General features: G+C 30.1%; 3 protein-coding genes across 5 annotated transcripts; 2 read left to right on the forward strand and 1 right to left on the reverse strand.

Annotated features, from left to right (window-relative positions):
* The first annotated feature begins 12,215 nt into the window (after window positions 1-12,215).
* On the forward strand, window positions 12,216-16,615 carry LOC125066853 (transmembrane protein 127-like). The gene is made up of 4 exons (XM_047675145.1): window positions 12,216-12,422; window positions 13,117-13,362; window positions 13,712-14,011; window positions 14,633-16,615. Exons 1-4 carry the CDS (start codon window positions 12,398-12,400, stop codon window positions 14,911-14,913), a joined length of 852 nt encoding a protein of 283 aa, XP_047531101.1. The 5' UTR covers window positions 12,216-12,397; the 3' UTR covers window positions 14,914-16,615.
* A 7-nt stretch (window positions 16,616-16,622) lies between these two features.
* Window positions 16,623-18,356, reverse strand: LOC125066855 (nuclear receptor-binding factor 2). The gene is made up of 2 exons (XM_047675146.1): window positions 18,217-18,356; window positions 16,623-18,146 (listed from the first exon to the last, which is right to left on the reverse strand). The coding sequence occupies exons 1-2, from the start codon at window positions 18,238-18,240 to the stop codon at window positions 17,436-17,438; spliced, it is 735 nt and encodes a 244-aa protein (XP_047531102.1). The 5' UTR covers window positions 18,241-18,356; the 3' UTR covers window positions 16,623-17,435.
* Window positions 18,357-18,795: 439 nt separating this feature from the next.
* On the forward strand, window positions 18,796-20,312 carry LOC125066970 (phosphatidylethanolamine-binding protein 4-like). 3 transcript variants are annotated; one of them, XM_047675306.1, is made up of 5 exons: window positions 18,796-18,997; window positions 19,219-19,408; window positions 19,769-19,861; window positions 19,942-19,996; window positions 20,099-20,312. In XM_047675306.1, exons 1-5 carry the CDS (start codon window positions 18,960-18,962, stop codon window positions 20,290-20,292), a joined length of 570 nt encoding a protein of 189 aa, XP_047531262.1. In that variant the 5' UTR covers window positions 18,796-18,959; the 3' UTR covers window positions 20,293-20,312. The 3 variants fall into 3 exon arrangements, with proteins under 3 accessions (XP_047531262.1, XP_047531263.1, XP_047531265.1); XM_047675307.1 differs by having other exon boundaries at window positions 18,796-18,993; XM_047675309.1 differs by having other exon boundaries at window positions 18,796-18,993; window positions 19,228-19,408.
* The last annotated feature ends 808 nt before the right edge of the window (window positions 20,313-21,120 follow it).

Consider the following 21,120-nt stretch of genomic DNA (forward strand, 5'->3'; position numbering starts at 1 on the left):
GTGGGTTGGTTGCATGGTTGGAAGCCTGTGGTATCATTACATCCAACAGCATTACTCACGATGTTTTGAACCAGCAAACTTCGGTTAGGATAATCGTGTTCTCACCGCTTGTCCATTTCGGTTCTCACTAAGTATTAATTAATAATACATATTGATTAAGTGCGTTCTCGATTTTAGTTGATTTACTTCGATCTCATTAATTAAGTCACGTGTGTTTGACGGTGATAGATTATCGTGTAATGTTTGTTACTCATACTGTAAATATAGTATGTACATACATAATCGTTCCATTATTTTTCACTCAACTCGTATCCCGTGTCTGCAGAAGGTATGGTGTTCTCATGCTGTCACGCCTCCCTCTCCGACACAGACTTTCAACTCTTTCGTAAGTTCGTATCGTGTATACTTTTTTTATATTTATTGTATATTTCTTATTTTTAAAGACATCAAATTGAGAAATAAATTTTAAAACTTAAAATAAAAAATAAATTAGCAAGATTTTATATAAATTAGACATTGAATTAGATAAGAATTTATGTAAATCCTAAAAACGGAAATAAATGAATGTCAAATTAAGCCTTCACTTTCCTTTTTAAAGAGTCAATCATTCAGACTAAACCGTCCGTAAAAAATCTCAATTTCGAAGTAACTATGCCTTATAGACTTAACGGCTAGTTATTTGTAATTCAAAAACGATCGTTTATAGATGCCAATGCAGTGATTTGATAAATAAGAAGTTACATAAGGTACGTATGTAAGATATAACACGTTTATTAAATGTTGTTATAAAAAAATACTCCAATATATTTTAAAGAATTGAACGAGGAATTTCCTCGTTCAATACTTCGTCCAAGGTTATTGCTAGGACTAAAAAGTAAAAACATTATATTTTTAAAGAAATTATCTAAATATATAATTATCAATTCATATTTTTATATATTCCAACTACTGCCGTAGAATATTAAGGTAGGTAGGTACATCGAATATGTTTTTATTTTAAGACATTTCTTTTTTTTGGTTTAAATTACACATTATATAACTTTGACGGTTGTCATTATATACAAATATTTTAATAATGATTTAAATAGAAGAACAGTTTCTGAGCCACTAATCTAAGCTGTTGCGGTGATTGATTACAAATTTCGATCAATTTCGCAAAATTTTAATCGAGTTACAAATTGTCTTTCAATTTTGCTTAATTATAAGGAAACTTTGAAGAAATTAAGATATCTATTGGAATTCGAGTGATACTACAGTCTTGTTAATTACTGATTATTAAAAATTAACAAGAAAAAAATTGTAGGTGCTCATTTAAATGGGATTATTTATTCACATCATAGGTAATACGTATATTATGATTATTATGTAAATGTGTGACTAAATTATTTTATAATTAACATTAACGTAACATTCTCACCCATGTTAATCTTGTTAGGACAACATTTGTAGCAAACAATATACGATTCCATGTTTTAATAAAAGCGAAATGTCTGGATAATGTTATATCGTAATATTCGTCGTGTATTTAACATACACAACATAATTCGTACATTTATTTTTATTTTATTTTCATCCGCGATTCTATTTAAAATAAAAATGTTTCTTTCTTTTATAAGCATTTATTGTAAAATGTCGAAGAGAAAAAGAAACTCTCGTTCCGAACGAGATACCGCCCTTGTATAAATTGCTCCAATCCCAGTTTTGCTAAGTAGGAAACCAGACAGTTACACAAGCAAGTGACGAGAATAAATGTTTACACACACTTTAAGTGATCACCACCGCCCATAGGAAATGGCGCTGTAAGAAATATTAACCATTCCTCACGTCACCAATGCGCCACCAACCTTGGGAGCTAAGATGTTATGTCCCGTTTGCCTGTAGTTACACTGTCTCACTCACCCTTCAAACCGGAATACAACAATACTGAGTACTGCTGTTTGGCGATAGAATATCTAATAAGTGGGTGGTACCTACCCAGACCGGTTTGCACAAAGCCCTACCACCGAGTAAAGTGTCTCTTTCATGAATCACAAAAATAAAAATGACCCAAATCGCCACACTGCTGCTGACGTAGCAATCGTATGTATATATGTAATTTTTAGATTACATATTAATAAGGCAAAAGGCAAATTAATCTTTTGATACTTTTATTTAGTAAAATATATATGAGTAAAATTTCGCAATTTTTTTATTATCCACCACCCCTTCATTATAGCGAACAAAACAAACACTTTCAAAACGGTCAAACCGCTTTTGAAGTTTTAGCGAGACTAACGAACAGCAATTGATTTATATAAATAAAGATTATTCATATTATCGTAAATGATTTTCAAGAATTTGCTACAACAAGATCCATTCACACACTGACACGTTTATCTCAATAAATGCATTTTCATATTTCAAGAGAAAAACTTAGGTAGTTTGAGAAAATACGTGATACGGGATAAGTTATGTGGAAGCTTGGAACCGGCAATGGAATATTTTGAATAGTTGTAATATTCTGCGTGCCTTTTAATAGAGGAGCTAAAGAAACTATCTATGACTGTATTCATGTCACTATTAAGTTATTTTGTTTTGTTTAACTACTAATTACACTATACTAAAAATATTTTAAGAGTTCTGACATACTATCAAATATAATAGATATTAACTAACCAAAGACAATGAGATTTAGACATAGACAATTTTACTACTTTTTAATAAATTATATACTCCTAACAATGAGAAATAATACGATAACTATTAAGTTCTCATTTGAATTACATAAGCTTATTTAACTTTTTTAATGTTTTTGTTATGTAAAAAAATATTTATTTGTATAACAAAAATTCTTATTTGAATAATGAAACAGGTATCTGTAACACATATCATCTCCAGAACTTCTTCTGTCCACGACGTTCGTATAAAAATCTTATGTCACTGTATAAGAAGCCCCTTATCGGGGACTCTTCACCATAAAACCTCTTATAATAACCAATAATGCCGTTTACTTGTGAGAGATTAAATTGTTCGGTGGCTCTAAGAATTTTTAGACTGATGATAAAATATCTTAAATATTAACGAAACATTTTATCAAGAAGTAAATCTTCACCATATAACGATAATTGTAAACACACTCAAGTAGGTATTAATTAAGTAGGTATTAATTAATGTAGTACTTTAGGATTTTTTTTTTGGTATGTCAGTAAATTACAATCGAAGGTTAATTATGAATTTACCAGATCGTAAAGAGCGATCGCTTTTAGTTCAGCATGTATTCCTCTTCAAGATTTTTATTATTATATTTGTGTTTCAGCCACACTGCCCACTGCTGGATTACGGCCTCCCCTCCCTTTCAGGAGAGGTGAGGCCGTAATAAGAGCAGATACACAATGGCTGAGATAAGTTTATTTTCTAATCGTTTATTATATAAATATATCGAAACACGGTAAAATGCGAACCATCATTGACGGACGTTAAAAAAAAAGATAACTCACATCAAATTGTCATTATTCACTGAAAGATACAGCTTAGCTGAGCTTTATGGGTCCTGCTCTGACTGATGAGAAATAAATCTGCCGATGCTACTTTAGTATGGAGAGGACACGTAAATTGATTGGTAATAAATAATAAACTTCTTAGTATCGGGTCGGTTGACTGTATAATTAATTGCACTTTAAAGCTTAAGACATTATTTTGGTATATTAATTTATATATTTAAATAACATGAAATTATGAAGACAAATATAACTAGATATTATATACAACATAAACTATACATTTAGAAAAAAAATATATTATATGCATTTTAAAAAAGTGTAACCTATCCTGAATTAATAGCAATTTTATTGCTTATGAGTTTTTAATAAATAAATATATTGCTTATGAGTTTTTAATAAATATATTTTGCACATAAGACATATTGTTGTTTCCCAAACTTTACTTATGTTCACCGATTCCTCAAAAACTGCTTGGCCGATTTTGATGACCTAAACTTTATTGTAACATAGAAAATAAATATTTGGTTGAAATATGAAAAGAAAGACACTTTTATTATCAGAATCGGATTAATAAATTCTTCGTTACTGACGTTCGCCCACTTTCCTCTTAGTGCAAATTAATTGCCATGCGATATTAATCCTTATTAAGATTAATAACAGTAATTGTAAACATTTCGGAAATTAAATATACCGTTTACATTTTGTAATTTGGAATAGTACTTTCCGAAACCCTTGTAGATTTTTAAGCTGCATTTTGTTCATTTATTTTCCAGATTAGCTCGCCGAAAGCCGAAAGCCGTTAAGTAAAACATTTTAGTTAATGTTTTCTGACTTGGCACCGATTCCCAACATTTTTAAATGTACTACATGTGTTATTTTAAAAATTTAAAACCTAGTAAGCCTTTCGTTTAATATTTTATTTTATTTTTTACTTATATGGATTTTATATCATCTTTATTAATTTCCGTGTCAACAGCATTGCACAATAAGGGTTGTTTCGTTTGTTTCTCATAAACCTCCTCCCTGGCCTCGACGACCCTCGCCTTAAGCTCGGCCTTAGTCCCAGCGAAGCCACTACCACGACCCATCGAGGTCGTTAAGCCGCGAATTGCCGGTTTGCTCTTCGCAGCCATACTTGTCTCCATCTCTGTTTCCGAATCGGAATTATTAATTGCGAGACTGCCATATGGCCGTTTCCGATCAACGTCGACGTCGAACGACAATTTGGTGTCAATATCCATGGCCTACAACAAAAAAAAGAATAACAATCGATAAAACAAACAAAACAAACAACGACGACAACAACAACCACAAAAGAAAATAGGTCTATGAAGACCTATTACCAAAAACAAAAACCTAATATAAACAAAAACAATCGACAAAGGAAAACAAAGTCCATAAGCCAAGTTCAATATTTTATCGCGACAAAGAAACAAAAACCAATACACAAGTGAGGGTAATTGTAAAAAACTTTCAAGAAACATTGATAAAACAATTCAATTCCGAAACCGCACGGTACAATGGCTCAAGCGTAAGCTTCTGAAACATCATGTTACATCATGATGTTGAATTAGATGAAAAGCGAAAATGTGAGTCATGTTGAAAATATAGGTACGATAAAAGTATATCGATAAAGGTTTCGAATATGACTCAATTTTTTTTTATATCAGAGGTGGCATACGAGCAGGAGGCTCATCTGATGGAAAGTGACTACCACCGCCCATGGACATCTACAACAACGGAGGGCTTGCAGGTGGGTTGCTGGCCTTTCAGGAAAGAGTACGCTCTTTTCTTGAAGGTTCCCAAGTCGTATCAGGTCGAAAAAACCGCCGGCGAAAACTGGTTCCACAGAGGGGTTGTGCGAGGCAGAAAATGTCTTAAAAATCGCGCTGTTCTGGATTTTCGGACATCTAGGTGGTGCGGGTGATATTTGCTCGCATATTGTTCATTGCTCATGATTGCTCAAAATTCCTTGCATATTTTGGTTTTATACCGTATATTTGAAAGCTTTGTAATGTTAGGTAAATTATATATTAACATAGTTTTTGATTTGACTACCTTAAATAAAAAAGTAAGAAAACAATTCAATGTTCAATTGTTAAGTACAAAGGCGTAAACTGTTTTGACTATAATATAAATAAATAGTTATATAAATAGTTCACACTTATGTGACGTTAATTTTGATGTGAAACAACGTTATAATATAATATGCGTCATTAAGTAAAACTGATTTTAAAACTATCTTAGAAATTACACAAATCGATGTAAATTACGGGTGTGATTTAAGCTATCGCCAATTTAATTGGTATCGAATTTCTTAGAAGAAAGGGTTTGTCCACAAAATAGTTTATTTCAAAATAAATATAAAAGTAATCTGATAATAAATCGTCGGGAATATTATTATCAAATATCAAGTTTGTATTTATTGTAATAGGTTTATCTTGGTAAATATATCAACAAATTAATTTTTAAACTATAATTAAAAAACCGAAATGTGTATAATTTATATAAAGAAAAGTTAAATATTTCCCAAATAAATTATTATTTCCTATATTTTTTAGTAAAAATCAAATAAAACACAATCTTAAAATAAAAATTATACCTATACTACGTGTATGGAAATGTAGGTACTATTATGTAATTAGATTTACTGAAATAAAACATTAAAAATGATTTATTAAAAAGGTAAGAAATAGTATTATTGTGAAAACTTAACTGAAAAAACGTAATTACTATATTGGTGACAAAATAACAAAAAAAAAAACAAGTCGTAATTCGGGACGATAACCGATTTTTAGGCAACAGATCTGCCATTGCCAAGCTATTAATTAAACCTATTATTCTGAAAACAAAATATGTATGCGTGTAATGATTTTATTATTAACCTTATTTTAGATACACATTGACATTTTTTTTTTTTTTTTTATGGTATAGGTGGCAAACGAGCAGGAGGCTCATCTGATGGAAAGCGACTACCACCGCATTTATACCTTGTGACACATTTAATTTATCTGAGAGTGAGAATGTTTTGTGGCGAAACTTTGCGGAAAACAAATATAATTCCCTTAAATTACTCACTTTACACACTTAAAAAAAACGATATAACACAATTAAAGACTACAAATCACAAATCGCGCCAATAACTCTCCAAAAGCCCACAAACAAAATGGCAGTTTTAGATTAGCTTGCAAAGTGCTGTCAGATATAATTGTAAAAAAGAAAGCTCTATTTTTATTTTTACCAATTTAAATATAAAAATGGTTAAAAGACATAAAATACTGAACCTATTCGAACTACTAAAAATGAGTTTTTAAATTCCCGTTTAAAAAAATGCTTTATCGTTACTAATGAGTTTTATCTCTATGGAGTTTCTGTTCCTGTTCCGGACCTTTTTTTTTTGTTAAATCCCTATTGTTACATAGAATCCGTCATTTTTTAATATAAATCAACGTATTATATACGTCTACATACGATATAAATATCATATATAATAATAAAAAACACATGTTTTTTTATTAGCATCTTTATGATATAGTCATGCTGCCAACGAATTTTTTGGAAGTTATGGATGCAAATAAATCATGATGTGATCGTAAATTAATACTATTGCCAATAGAAGTTATATAGACATTAGGCCTATATGAAGTACAAATCTCTTTCTATCACGTACAAATTGTAATATGCCATTAATCATAGGATATTAAATGTTACCTAAATAATGATAGTGGCTTACTTAGTAATCGCACATACAGACCTATAACAGTAAATAATGATAGTGTAAATATATGTAGATAGTTTGGTAGTAAATTAGCTGATATTTAAATAGTATCAAACCTTGTTGGGAACAAACATGACATACTATTGTTTGATACCACCTTAATTTTTAAATATAATATTAGACAGGTACAGTATGACGACGTAAACAATATCTCTGTACACTAGTTAAGCGTAAAAATCTTAATAATAAAAAACAAAAGGCTAAATAATAAAAAACAAAAATTGTGAAATTTAGTACACCAAATGTACAAAATGTAAAAACTGATGTACTTAGGAATGTGGAATCAATGAATCCAGTTGAATCAACTGAATTTCTTGGCCTTACTGTTGATGCCGAGTTGCAATGGGTCCCCCATATTAACGTTTGGCGAGTAGACTGAGTTCTGCGGCATTTGCGGTCAAAAAAATTAGATTATTTACCGATGTTGATACTGCTCGCTTAGTATATTTGAGTTACAGTATAATATCTTACGGTTTATAGTTTGGGGTAAGATAGCCGTTATCCATAATATATTTGTGCTGCAGAAGAGGGCTCATCTATAACTTAGGAATTAAAGAATCGTTAAGGTATAAAGAAATCTAGATATTAACTGTTGCTTCTCAATATATATTCTGTAATGTTATGTATGTACGGAAAAATTTTAATGTATTTATGAGAAAATGTGATACTCATAGCAGTACAAGAAACAAACACAAACTTTTTACTCGTGTTACTCGATTGCATAGAGTCAGTAACACATTTGTGGGGCAACGTATACGGTTCTACGACAGGATTCCAGAAAGCGTTCAAAATGGCTCTGTTATTTGTTACATGCCAAATTAAAAAAGTTCGTTAAGAAACGCTTGTGTGCGAAAGGCTATTATATAATTATTAAATTTATGATTGATACCACACCTTGGGAACGAAACGATCGCCTGGCTGTTTATATTCATATTCAATTGCGTAAATAATAAAATAGACAAAAAAAAGACCCGGTGAGTTTCTTTCGCTTTTTCTTCTTAGATCAGGGTGTTTTCTTTTCCGAACCGATGGTAGTGTTTCATTTGACTATCAATAATTAAGTGTAATGCTTCTATATTGAATAAAGGAATTTGAGTTTGAGTTTGACCCGATGAATCTAAACGGGTTTTAAGGGTGGTAGAGTCGAATTATAAGGCAAAAACATCGGTCTCAGTAAGCTCTTCGGTCATCGTTTTCATTATCATAATTTCTTAATGCATTCTTTGGAGCAGTCTGCACCATAAAGCTGCAAATACTATTTTTTTGGGAGGAATACGTTTTGACGGCTAAGCTCATCTGCAACTAAACCAGTTCTCCCATAATGATAAATTCAGAATTAATTAGCCTCAAAGAAACCTCGCAAGGATTTAACGAAACAAAGGAATTTCGAACAAAAAGTTCGAATTGAAAACAATTCGATTTCGATTCGATAAAAATGTAATTAATCTATTTTTTTTAATATTATTAATATTAAGGCTTTTTCTTACGAAGCTTAAGGCGTAAGTGATATACGATAAATATATTGGACACTACATTGATCCGTGACCTTTTTCCGAACAAAGGGAACCGCTTCAGCACAGCGGTCAACTCTATCCTAAGCCTTTATCAATCAAATCGTACTTTAATATGCCCTTTTTAACATTGCTTTAAGCTTTATTAATTCTGTGCCCAAATGATTATTTAGAAATTTTCAAGAACATGAAATTCACGCTTGACACATTAATAATCGGAATTGAAAACTATTGAAACTGCGACTTGGAGCTACATATGTAGGTATACTAATATTATAAATGTGACTCTGTCTGTTGTCTCTTCACGCTTAAACCGATTTAGATGATATTCGCTATAGATATAGTTTCAGTTCCGGGGAAGGACATAGGTTCCTTTATTGAATTCACCCCTCGTCTAGTATTATTTATATTTATAAATTATGAGAGGTTATTTTGTGTTCACTGAATGAAAAACAACGAAACCAGTATACACAAAACTTATAAAAGAAGATGTAGCCCATTTCAGAGAAGGTTTTAGCATATATTACATGACACCATGAAAGACAAGGTCTACCGAATGTTTTTTAGTTTTATTATTATTATATTTTTTACTTTTTCAATGCTCTCGTTTTATCGAGATTTAATTTTCCGTTTTTGCGGGATTTTGTCCAAACAAACACGGTTAGGACTACCTAATCATTGTCACAATCAGTATTGAGTATGACTGCTTTCTGTAATAAAATAAAAGTGAGTTTGTGAATACCAAGCGCCTGTAAGCTGGAGAAAACTGAGTGAGAAATTACTCCAGTTGATGAAATGATTATGATTATGTGTGTATATTGGCTTCGTAGTTTTTTTAGCTAAGCATTACAATAAAAGATATTCTCTTTTACTGGTACCGATTTTATTTATATTAAGTTGTACGAAACAATTTTTGCCGACCCGCAGTGCAATAATCTAATTAGTAAGAATCAAGGTTGGTTAGCAAGTACATATTATTTATAAAAATCATTCGACTAATTTTGACCAACACCTCAAGGTAACATTATTAACTGATTATTTAACGTAGGTACATAGGTATATCCCTATCGGTAGGCTTACATGCACTAAATCCTTTGATATAAATATCGTTTAATATAAAATATAATCGAGAGTCCTTTTACCCATTTATAGAAATAAATTTTCTAAATTTTATCATTCACTGACTAGCACTACATAAAGTGATATAAAGCAATAACAAAACAAACACCTATTCTTAACTTAACATAAATGGTAAGTCTATATAAAATAACAATCCTAACATCCATCAATCGCAGGCTATATATTCGGGCAATACTACAAATGGTCTATGGGTTCGATTTAGCACAAGTGCTTAGAAGCCCGCGATAAAAATCAAAATCGCTTGAGAATCCGTCAATGCAAGATTTGATTGTTCTGTACATAATTAATCATTATATCCTGTACATGATAGCTTGATTTTTTTGACAGATGTAAATTTTTCTGATCGACATAACTTGGCAATGACGAACATATTATTTTCTTAATTTAATAATTTTAAAAATATTTAAAATATACATATAATACAAAAGTACAAGATTCTAGTGTATTTCGAAAATTTTCGAAAAATTCACATGAACAATGAAAATAATAGATGCTTGTACGCTTGTACGCTTGTAATGTTACATCGATCGGACGGATGGGACACGAATAACAGGCAGTAACTGTTACAAATATCGATTACAAAAAATCATTATTAAAGATCATTGTTAAGTCATTATTACGAACCTTTTAGTTGGGGTCTCTTTAGCGGATATAGCTCTTTTTAGAAAAATAAGGTAAAAGTAAAATTGAATTTTAATTTGAATTACGCATTCCATCGTTCCATCGACTGTTATATTTTCTGTTTCTCATCACTAGCCCTTCTGTCAAAAAGATCAAGCTAACTTGAACAGGGTATAAAAAGATAAAAAACTTAATGATAGCAGAAATTCAAACAACAGTGATATGGAGGCAGTCGAACAAAATTTGTGCAGTCAGCATTCATAGAACTGAATCAGTTCAAAATGATAAATGCAACTCTATGTTCGAGATTATTATATCGGAAACGGCTTCATTTGAGTTACATTGATTCCTTTTTTCTTGATCATCGTTGGCAGAATAATTTAAAAATATATGTATGTATATATACAAAAAAACAATAAGAAGTCAAAATATAACAAATAATTTTATCGTTATAAGTCACACCACTGCCTTAAATGTTATTATTACACTTAACTTTCGACTCGCACTTTATTTAAACACCCTTAAATACACTGCTACTGACAGCAAGACGTCTCAAAGCCGAGTAAGATCCTATATTATGTACCTACAATTCACAATACCTATTGTGAAGTATCACTTTATAGAAATATATAGCTTTATCTTTCCCCCCACGAAGAGGCACAACACAGTGCTGCCATCTCTTGATAAAGCTGTCTCGGCGATCACATTTAAGACACGCGATACTTAACAAGTGCATAATAATAGATTACATATACATAACAATAGATTCTAATTAGGAATATTACTATAAAATATAATAAGAATAACACAACTCACGTGACGCAACGCATCATAAATCAATGTAAGCGAAGTGTCAAAAGAAGCCTAAGTTTTTATTGCCCGTTTTATCGTTTAAGTTTCTAAATAGGAACATTCAAGTCCTAAACACTTTTACGCCGTTAAATAAGATTATTACAACACTGTTATTGTTACGTGTCGCTGAAATCAAGTATAATATATGATAATATAAAATCAAAAGAAAATGATAAATTTTAACTTTATGAATATATTTATTACTTTTCATAGGTTCGACTGAAGGTTTTTGTTTACGTTTTTCTTTCTAATTTGAGTAGCAAACCAAAATTGTGCCATGTCGTACAAGGCCTAATCCTTGCTATGCATGTTAGGATATGCCAGTAAATATCTGAAGATGTATGAATAACATGTAGTATATCTATATAACTGATGAGGTTTCGAGGAGCATTATTGTATACGATATAATTAGTACTAAAAATATTATATATTGTATATTGTAATTTATATTTTTAATATTATATATTGTAATTTAATTCAATTCTTAGTTTAATTAAAATAATATTTAGTCATAGTTCGTCTCCATTCTCCCATTTACCGGTAAATTTTATTTATTTCAACCTCGGTAATTTTTTTATAATTCGAATGGATTTTCTTAGTAAACCATTTTTCTTGAGATATCATTATATTTATAATTATTTTGAGAAACTTGTTTATCTATTACTAATGCGTATAAAGGGACGTAGCTTAATTTAAGAAATGAAATAAAAGATACACAAATTAGCAACAAGTGGCGCTACCATAGCAGTTTTAATGCAAGTAAGAAAGAGAGGTCCGATAGTTTGAATTTTATTTAAAGCAACCAATCATGTGATGTTAATATTTTTTTTCTATCTGTCTGTCAAATGTAAAGTAAAATACGACAATGACAAGAGACAAGAGTAGGCAGTTTTAGTAGATAATTTAATTCGCAAAACATTATTTTGTGCTAATTGTTTATCTTTCTTGTGTTTGTAAGTGCTGCGATTGATTTCCCAAGTTCTGTTTGAGTTTTTTCCGATGGTTTTTAAATCACGATGAGCTGCATTACTTGGATCCGAGGTATATCGTCCAATGATTAAATAAGTAATTGTTTTAATGAAATTAAATACGTGTTTTGTAAAATAATACGTAGCCATCATCAGTTTTGAACCAAGATGAATATTTTTAAAAAATAGTAAAACAGGGAGGTAATTGTCCCAAATGATTTTGTTTTGTTGAATCAATGAAAGGTATTCCAAGATAATAAAATAGAAGATATAATGCCAATGTTTCCTTTTGTTCTTATATAAACTTTAATTAATGAATTACATTATTAGTACCATGAATTAATACCAATGAAACTTCGTATAGTCAACAAAACAATTTACGTATTACCTCCTCATTAAAAAAATCGCCCCCCTCGAAGATCCGTGAAGTTTCTACTATTTATAAGTTGGCATCACCACAGATTCATATTCCTAACTAACAATCTATTAACATTTTACCACTAATTAGCTATTTTGAGGTATTTAGTTAGAAGAATTTGTATACTGTAGTAGTTGTAGTAGTAGATATATTTTTAATAACTCAAAGCTAATAACTTTTTAACGACTACTCTTTTCAATGATTAGAAATGTTGTTCTCGGTATAAAAAATAATAATTTGTCATTCAAATAATACAATATGTATATATATACATATATATAAAAAAAAATTCAATGAATGTTTGTGATGTTTCATATTAAAATTATATTTATACTTTATCCATCTTCAGGTCTCAAAATTACATTACCGTTCAAGGATAAGGAATTGAACAAAATAGCAGCAAGTTTCAATGTTCTAACATTCTTGTTGACTTGCGCTGCACTTGTCCAACCCAGTTGGTTTAAAATTAAGGGATTGCACTGTACCCAAAGCCTTTCACTGACACAGTTCTTCACTTTCGATGAAGATGATGATGACAACAATCATATAGCTATACAGACAGAATTTGATCCTGTAAATAGATCAGATTTTAATGGTATGTATATTCTTACTATCACTGGACTCAGCCTACTTCAAGAATTCATACACAGATCTTTAGAGAGTAGTTTTGTAGCCCATTATACCACCCTGCTCCAATATGGGCTTGTGTACACATACACCTGTGCTAGATTTTCATCTGATGGATTTCTCACTATGTTTTCCTTCATTGCCAACCATAAGATTAATAAGCATTTAAAAATTTTATGGTGCTTCTCTGGGCTTAAATGTAGTAAATATTGCAATAAATTAACCAATGACATTTTGTGTAAACAACATTAAACTGGAATTGAAATTTATCCAAACACAATAATTATTATTGATTAAATTTTTATCTGTGTTTTCAGGTCTTCCACCATGTACAACACCAGAAATTATATTGCTCATGAGAATTTTAATATTACTCTGTTTTATGGTGCTATTGTGTTCATGCATTGGTGTTCTGATTAATCTTATTAGTTTGAACAGTAAAGCAATAAAAATGCTACGAAGGAATGCCGTCCCCAGTATCATGTGTGTTTTTTGGGTCATCGCTATAGTCGGAGTTTGCTATTATACAACTGTTGTGTTAGGTAACACAAACAATAGTGATCCTAATACAATACAAGTTGATTATGAATATGGATTCTACACAATAACAGGAGCAGGTTTGTAGTGTCTTGTGTTTTTGTACAATTTACTTTAAAATATCATTTACCATTAGAACTTATAAAAATTAGTTGTCAGTTATTCTCAATAACAAAAAAATAAGTTATTCTTAAGTTTTAGATAGTAACAAATGGATGTTCAATTAATTGCAATATTAATTTGATAGAAAGATTATTTTATAGATTTTTACTTATTAATAATACTTTTTTCTTAAATTTTTTATTCAAATTGTATGTGTAATTAATACCTATTTATAATGTTAGTTATATTTTATTCAATGTTATACAGTATTGCATGTAAAATGTGAGTATACTACCTAGTACCTACTCTTCCCAGTCTTTCCAATTAATAATTTTATCACATATTATGCTCACATACTCTTTACGATTAATGCATATTTATAAATACATGATGTTGCAGCTCACTCTCATATTTATTGATTTTGATATTCAAAATCATACTTGTAAGCACCTACGAAAATAATCAGAAATCCCTTAATGATCTGGGTATTATCATGTTGGAAAATGTAGAGCAACAATTTGAAATAAAGATTCCTCTATGAATAATCTTTATGTAACATGATTATTATAATACTAATTAGTTTAAAAATATAATTACAGGTGCTTTAGCTCTCCTAGCATCAGCTGCGAATCTATGGGGTGCACCATTATCAAACGATGAAGACTTGCAAAGACGAAATCTTATGGAAGATTGGGATGGATATGAAGCCCACAGTGTAGGTCCAACACCAGCAGTGCCTACTCTACCTCCTTACACACCAAGCCCAAACTATGTCTCGACTGCACATCCAACATTTGCACCACCAGTGCTCGGCACTCAACAATATTTTCCTTTTGATGATCTCTCTATCTTACCACCGCCCCCTCCATACACACCCTAGAATAAGTTATACAACTTTTACCAAATATCTAGATTCGACTCGAATATGACTATTTATATTCTCTATTCATGTAACATTTATATTTGCATTAGTGGTTTTGGGTATCGAATTTTGGGTTCTACCAATATCTGGTGAGGAAACAAATTTGCAAAGCAGTCTGAAGATTTCCTCAGCTTTGAATTCCCTCATAAAGAAGAAGTAACTCTTTAACTCTGCAATTATTATCAGTCTTCGTTTAAACAGTTAAACTTGCTTCTATCGAAGTAGATACTGTTACAATTAGCATATTATAAAAAGACAGAAGTTTAGAGTCAACATTTTTAATAGAAGTATATTTCACCAGAATATACTATGGAAAACATTCTAGCCAAATAGTCTGCCCATTATGGATATTCAACAAACTAACTAATTACTCGGCCTACCACTAATTTTTAATACAGATATACACAAAATACTCCAAACTGTTAGAATATTTGTTTGTAGAATTAAATAAGTTCATGTAAAATCGACAATTAATATGAAAAAAAAAACTATTTTGACATTTACAATCCTAGCTTACAAACAGATTTTCTTTAGAAGTTATGTGTGTTTAAAATATCAAAAGCTCTGTTTATGACCCCAACCAGTAAGTAATATGTAAATATGATTGTAATAAAACTGAATTAATTTTAGTTATGCTTCAAAAGAACAAAACTTCAGATGAATAAATAAAAGTGCTACAAATATTTTTCAAATGATAAAAAAGGCTCACAAAGATAATTATTTTTATATAAAAATCGCAATGTTTTATTATATCTTGAATAGAAACAGTTTTATTACGAAAATCATAGAGCAAAGATATTACTAAACTTGACTTAAACTGCAATAATACCAGTCTGGATAAAATATATGTATATGAAGGTTGATATTGTAAAGAAACTTTTAGTAGTTAAATGTAGTTAGTAGCCTAAAAATAATGTGATAAATGTTTAAGATGAATCTCAACCAAATGCATTAACTTACAATTACATTACATATTTCATTCCAGCTATATCCATTTAAATTGATTAGTGAAAGATAAAAACTTGATTTATATAAAACCTTATTTTAAAAATTTTAGTCTAATGGTAAAGATATGTTAAGAATATGTGGAACATTTTTAAATAATAATATTTACATTTTATTTTCTATATATGTGGTTGTGAGTTATACATAATATTGTGCATTTTGGAATGTGATTTGCCATTATAGTGCCTAATTTCATCATATTCTGAAATATTTTAAATTACTAAAAATTTCACTTAAGTGTTCATGAAAGTCTAAAGTATAGTATTATTATGCTATTTATAAATATATAATTTTTAGTGATGATGATTTGAATAAAAAGGCTTCAGAATATTTCTTCTTAAAAAAATAAATGATGTATATGATTGTAGATATAATATTCTCTATATAGATGCATAATTATTAAACATCTCCAATATGAAGCCTTCTTGTCAATAGAATCGTAACGAACATTAAATATTCTAGTGTTTAAAGATTATTCTTATTGTATAATGGATTCATGTAAGTATTTGATTATGCGTCATATTGCTTGGAATTGGATGGATTAGGATTTACTTGCTAATTTCTAAATAGCAAAATTACGAAACATGTTTAAATATGCCTTAGATTAATTACTAAAAAACTTGTAAGTAGAAGTTATTTTTAATAACAAACTTCACTGATGTTATTTGTGATAGACAAGTTATGAAGACCAAAACCATAGAGATGTTATTAAGTAGGATATTCAATTTCAAAGTAAACTCTTACATAAATAAATAGGAAAGCTTTTTGAAATATTTAGTTGCATATTTATATTTTTAACATTGGCTGAGTTACAAAAATTTCAAATTCTAGCTATTTTATAGTATTTTCTATAAATACTTAGCGCAGATTAAAAGTCTATAATTGATATTTTTTTTAATATTCTTTATCAAACACTGTATTTTTCATGTTACCAAAAACTATAAAATGTTAATAGGTAGGTATTGTTTGTTAAAGTATAAATTTAGAGACATAAGAATAGTTATTCCTAGTAGACATACTGGGAAATTTATTTTTACATTTAAAATAAGAGTAACATTTTATTTTTGTGTAAGACTAATATGCAATACATATCTACTAAAAATATATTGTATTTTATTTCATGACAAAATTTGATACAATTATATAACAACAATAATAATTAGATAGATAACAAAGAGTATACAATGAACTTAATTACTTAGTAGTAAGTATCAATTGCACAGTTAAGGGCCACTTAGCAATGAAAAAGTTGCAGGTTCAATTCTGACCCCTAGGGCTATTTTTGTCCCACTCCTAAGCTTTAATCTTAATTTGAGGGGTAAATAGGAATGTTAGCCTTATAATGGGACATTGCTAATATTCTTTTTAAAAAAATTTTGGGTTATCAAAAATCAATTATTTACATTTAAAAACTAAATAATTTTACTAAAAATATTTATACACACACAGTATTAATATATAATATGTAGAATAAATCATTCAAAAAGATTTATATGATATGGTTTTCCCATTGAAGAAGTTTGTTCTCTGGAACTGTCTTTACCATAACCATCGGAAAGCAGACTTAGTGCAGAGAAGTCATTTCTCTCTAATGACTCATCCTGAGATTGTATATTCAGGTATTTGACCCGTTCCTTTTCTAAATAATTAACTCTTTCCTTCAGGGTTATATTGTCATCTTTGATCACTTCAACTTTGAGCAAAAGTTGCTCTATCATTGTCTGTAGATTCTGATTATGACTTTGAACTTCCTCCACAATCGTTTGCTGTGATTTTTCTGTTACATTGCCATCTGTCACATCAACTGAGTCTTTTTCATTAGATCCTTTACATTTATCAGATAAAATACATAATAAATTATCAGATTCATTAACAGCCTTATATATTGCGACTTGTAATGTTGAAATATCATTACCATTAAGGTTAAATTGAGGATCTTTGCTGAAATGCTTTATATTATCAAGAGCTTTTTTTACCCTCACATATTGTTCTTTTTTGTTTTTGATTAAATCCTTTTGTTTGAGATGATAGTTATGTTGCAGAGTTATTGATTCTAAAGCAACTGATGAATTTGTTGACTTCAAAGCGTCGAGAAGTAATTCTGCCGCATTATGATGACATTGTATCGCTTCATCGTATCTGTTGTTTTTTAAATGCGCCTCAGCTCGTCTGTGCTGCTGATGAGCCTGAAAACGAACCGTTTTGGAGTCACATTTGATAATGATTAAAAAAAAAAAACATACTTTAATAACATACCAAGTTTAAAGGATGAAATTCCATTATAATTTTAAGTTGCGGTTTAAGAGTCAAGATTGATTTATGTTTATTTTACTAAGAAAACTGTTTGTTTTTATTTCATTGCACTAGAAATTTATAGTAGAAGACATACGTCATACGTCACACTGACATTAGGAAACGACAGTGACAAGTGACAATTCATAAAAATATTTATCTTCACTCACAATTTGGATAAGAAGTAGTATCTTTGTGTATAAAAAATGTCTCTCAAATTAATGAAATATAAATGGTTCTGCTAGAGCTAAAAGGTAAAGTTAAACAGAATTAGGGAATGAAAGTAAAACATCCAATAACGCTATTCTTTAAATTGTTCTGCTAAGCAAATTTATAAATTCCCTTTGATCGCATTAATATTAATTTCAATTTATCGCATACAATTGGGTGAAAATTTTGTCCGATAAAAATTCATAAAAGATACTTCTTTTTTCATATACACTCCATTATAAGTCATACTTAAAGCTAGGTACATAAAAACAAAAATATGGAAGGGACACATGTAAATAGGACACTGTATGTACAAAAAGTGTCATACGGTGGTTAAATTTGTTAATATTATATTCTATTGAATATTATATTATATTATATTCTACAAAATATTAGTTAGTACAAAATGATTAAACCTAAACCTAGTTTTATTGTTTGTCGCTCAACTAAACGAGTTACAGTTCCCTATTTATTAATTGTACTAAAGTAAGAAAATTATGAAAAAAAAGTTGATTTTCGAGCTAAAAATATGTAGGTATGGTAATACGCCGAATGAGATGAAAATAAAAAAATGTTTATAGTCTGAAGTAATTGCCGTAATTAGTGTCGTAACAATGAAATGAAACAAATTTGTTTTATAAACGCATTACGTAGAACCTATTGGCTGCTATTTCAGTTTAATTGTATTATTATGGGTAACCAGTCTACTGTGTTATCAATGATTTGGGAACTAATATCATTATTAATTTTTATAAGGGTTTGCAGTGCTTCCCAGCAATGTGCAACAGTGGACATAAAAAGCCTATTAGAAGGATGCGATCGGTTATTAGGCCTGAATATAACAAGTGTTGGAGGCACTATGGTTAACGATCACAACTGCGATGTGCTGTTACCTAAACAAGTTTTTATTGAAGAGCCCCTTTTCCAATACATATTGGCGGATTCGGTTTGTAATAATATAAAACCATATTTTTAAAAATATCGTGACTAGCAAAGACATTGTGGTTGCTGCTTTATTCTGAGTTTGATCTGTACTAAGATTCATTATGGCCAACAAAATCCACTACTTTATGTAGTAGATCGTCAGGCACAACTTATCATCAGGTGGCTCATTAGCCGACCCGTCTGACTAAAACATAAAAAAATATCCTGAGAAATGTAATTTATTGCTGCTGCTGTAAAGAATATTATTCACTTTATATTAAATAAATAACGTATCTACAAATACCTACCAACTTTCATCAATCAAAAGCTTCATTTTATATACAACGTTAAAAAAAGTGCTTAAATTCGTTTTTCTTTCTAGAAAAAGTTTTATACTATTGTTATGGTTGACCCAGATGCTCCACCTCAATTGGAAGGAGAATTTTATTTGCACATGATAAAATCAAATATTCCAGTAAGTATTTTCTAATCGTCAATAATTTCTCTTTAATTTTTCTTTAAGGTTAATTATTTATATTTTTTTATTTTTTCAAGGGTCTTGCATTAAAAGCTAAGGAGACAGTTAAAACCGTCGGTATTGATTATAGAGGTAAAGATACTTTAAGATATTATTAATTGACAATTGGTCCTCTAGGAAAATACTTACAATCGTATTAATTGATTGTATTTATTTGTCTTCCTAACATATCAGGTTATAAGCCGCCAACGCCACCTCGCGGGTCAGGTGCACATCGCTATATGAACTTGTTGTACGAACAAGAGGACGGAAATAATTTTTTACCTAACGTTCCTTCATCTCGTGGCCGTTTCCATCTTGCCAACTGGCTTCGAGGAAAAAACCTTTGCGGCCCAGTCGCAGCTACACAGTTCCGAGTACAATACTAGATGGCGTTAGCTGTCTCAGATTGAATCGGACAAGATACATAATATTAAATGATTGTATACTGTGATATGTATGATATATTATACTTATATAAATATATTAATACCTTATTTGTGTAATGTTAAATAAATTTCATTCTTTTAGTATGTTCTACTCTATGATCATTAATCGTACTTAAGTGGGACAGATATTTCAAATAAGACGAGTTACAATATTATTCTCATTTTCTTAATGAAATTAGTTGTCAAACTAATCTAATAATCTTTCATTTACAAAGATTGACAAAGTAAATATAACAAAATATACTAAAGTCATGACGTCTTTGATCTTTCACCTTGTTGGATTCTCTCAATATTCTCCGTTTAATGGCAGAGACCACTTAACAAGCTGAAGTGGCTTATCTCCTCCACTTTTGAGCGACATCAAAATTGAAATGTACCTATCTAGAAAATAAATCAAACATTATTATTTATTATATTTAAAGCAGAACACAAAGTGACTGAAAACTAAATCAATAGTAACTGAAACTAATTAATAATTAATAGATAAGGTCGAGACCGGCGCCAGCGCTTAATTTCGACAAGGCAGTCAAACTAAGTTGAAAAATAAAGGCTGCACGATTGCGTAGGCTGCGCACGCGACACTTCCCTCTCACCTTCTGCCCACGCGCAACTGCGTCTAATTTATATAAACAAATTATTATCCCATCTCACACTAACTACTGGTTTATAACCCTTTACCTAAGAAGGTGACTGGCGTTTGACCTGAACATATTATTTGATTTGTCTGTTGATTACTGATTTGCTTGTATATCAATCCCATTTTCTTAC

The sequence above is a fragment of the Vanessa atalanta genome, chromosome 10, assembly GCF_905147765.1.
Source record: "Vanessa atalanta chromosome 10, ilVanAtal1.2, whole genome shotgun sequence".
Classification (NCBI taxonomy): domain Eukaryota; kingdom Metazoa; phylum Arthropoda; class Insecta; order Lepidoptera; family Nymphalidae; genus Vanessa; species Vanessa atalanta.

What these genes read in the sequence shown, in the direction of transcription:
- LOC125066855 (XM_047675146.1), bottom strand. Translation starts at nt 18,240, where the DNA reads ATGGAATTTCATCCTTTAAACTTG. An exon ending in AATTTCATCCTTTAAACTTG is followed by an intron (nt 18,147 to 18,216) that starts GTATGTTATTAA and finishes GTTCGTTTTCAG; the next exon opens with GCTCATCAGCAGCACAGACG.
- LOC125066853 (XM_047675145.1), top strand. Translation starts at nt 12,398, where the DNA reads ATGAGCTGCATTACTTGGATCCGAG. An exon ending in CTGCATTACTTGGATCCGAG is followed by an intron (nt 12,423 to 13,116) that starts GTATATCGTCCA and finishes ATCCATCTTCAG; the next exon opens with GTCTCAAAATTACATTACCG. An exon ending in AAATAGATCAGATTTTAATG is followed by an intron (nt 13,363 to 13,711) that starts GTATGTATATTC and finishes CTGTGTTTTCAG; the next exon opens with GTCTTCCACCATGTACAACA.
- LOC125066970 (XM_047675306.1), top strand. Translation starts at nt 18,960, where the DNA reads ATGAAAAAAAAGTTGATTTTCGAGCTAAAAATATGTAG. An exon ending in TTCGAGCTAAAAATATGTAG is followed by an intron (nt 18,998 to 19,218) that starts GTATGGTAATAC and finishes AATTTTTATAAG; the next exon opens with GGTTTGCAGTGCTTCCCAGC. An exon ending in CGTCGGTATTGATTATAGAG is followed by an intron (nt 19,997 to 20,098) that starts GTAAAGATACTT and finishes CTAACATATCAG; the next exon opens with GTTATAAGCCGCCAACGCCA.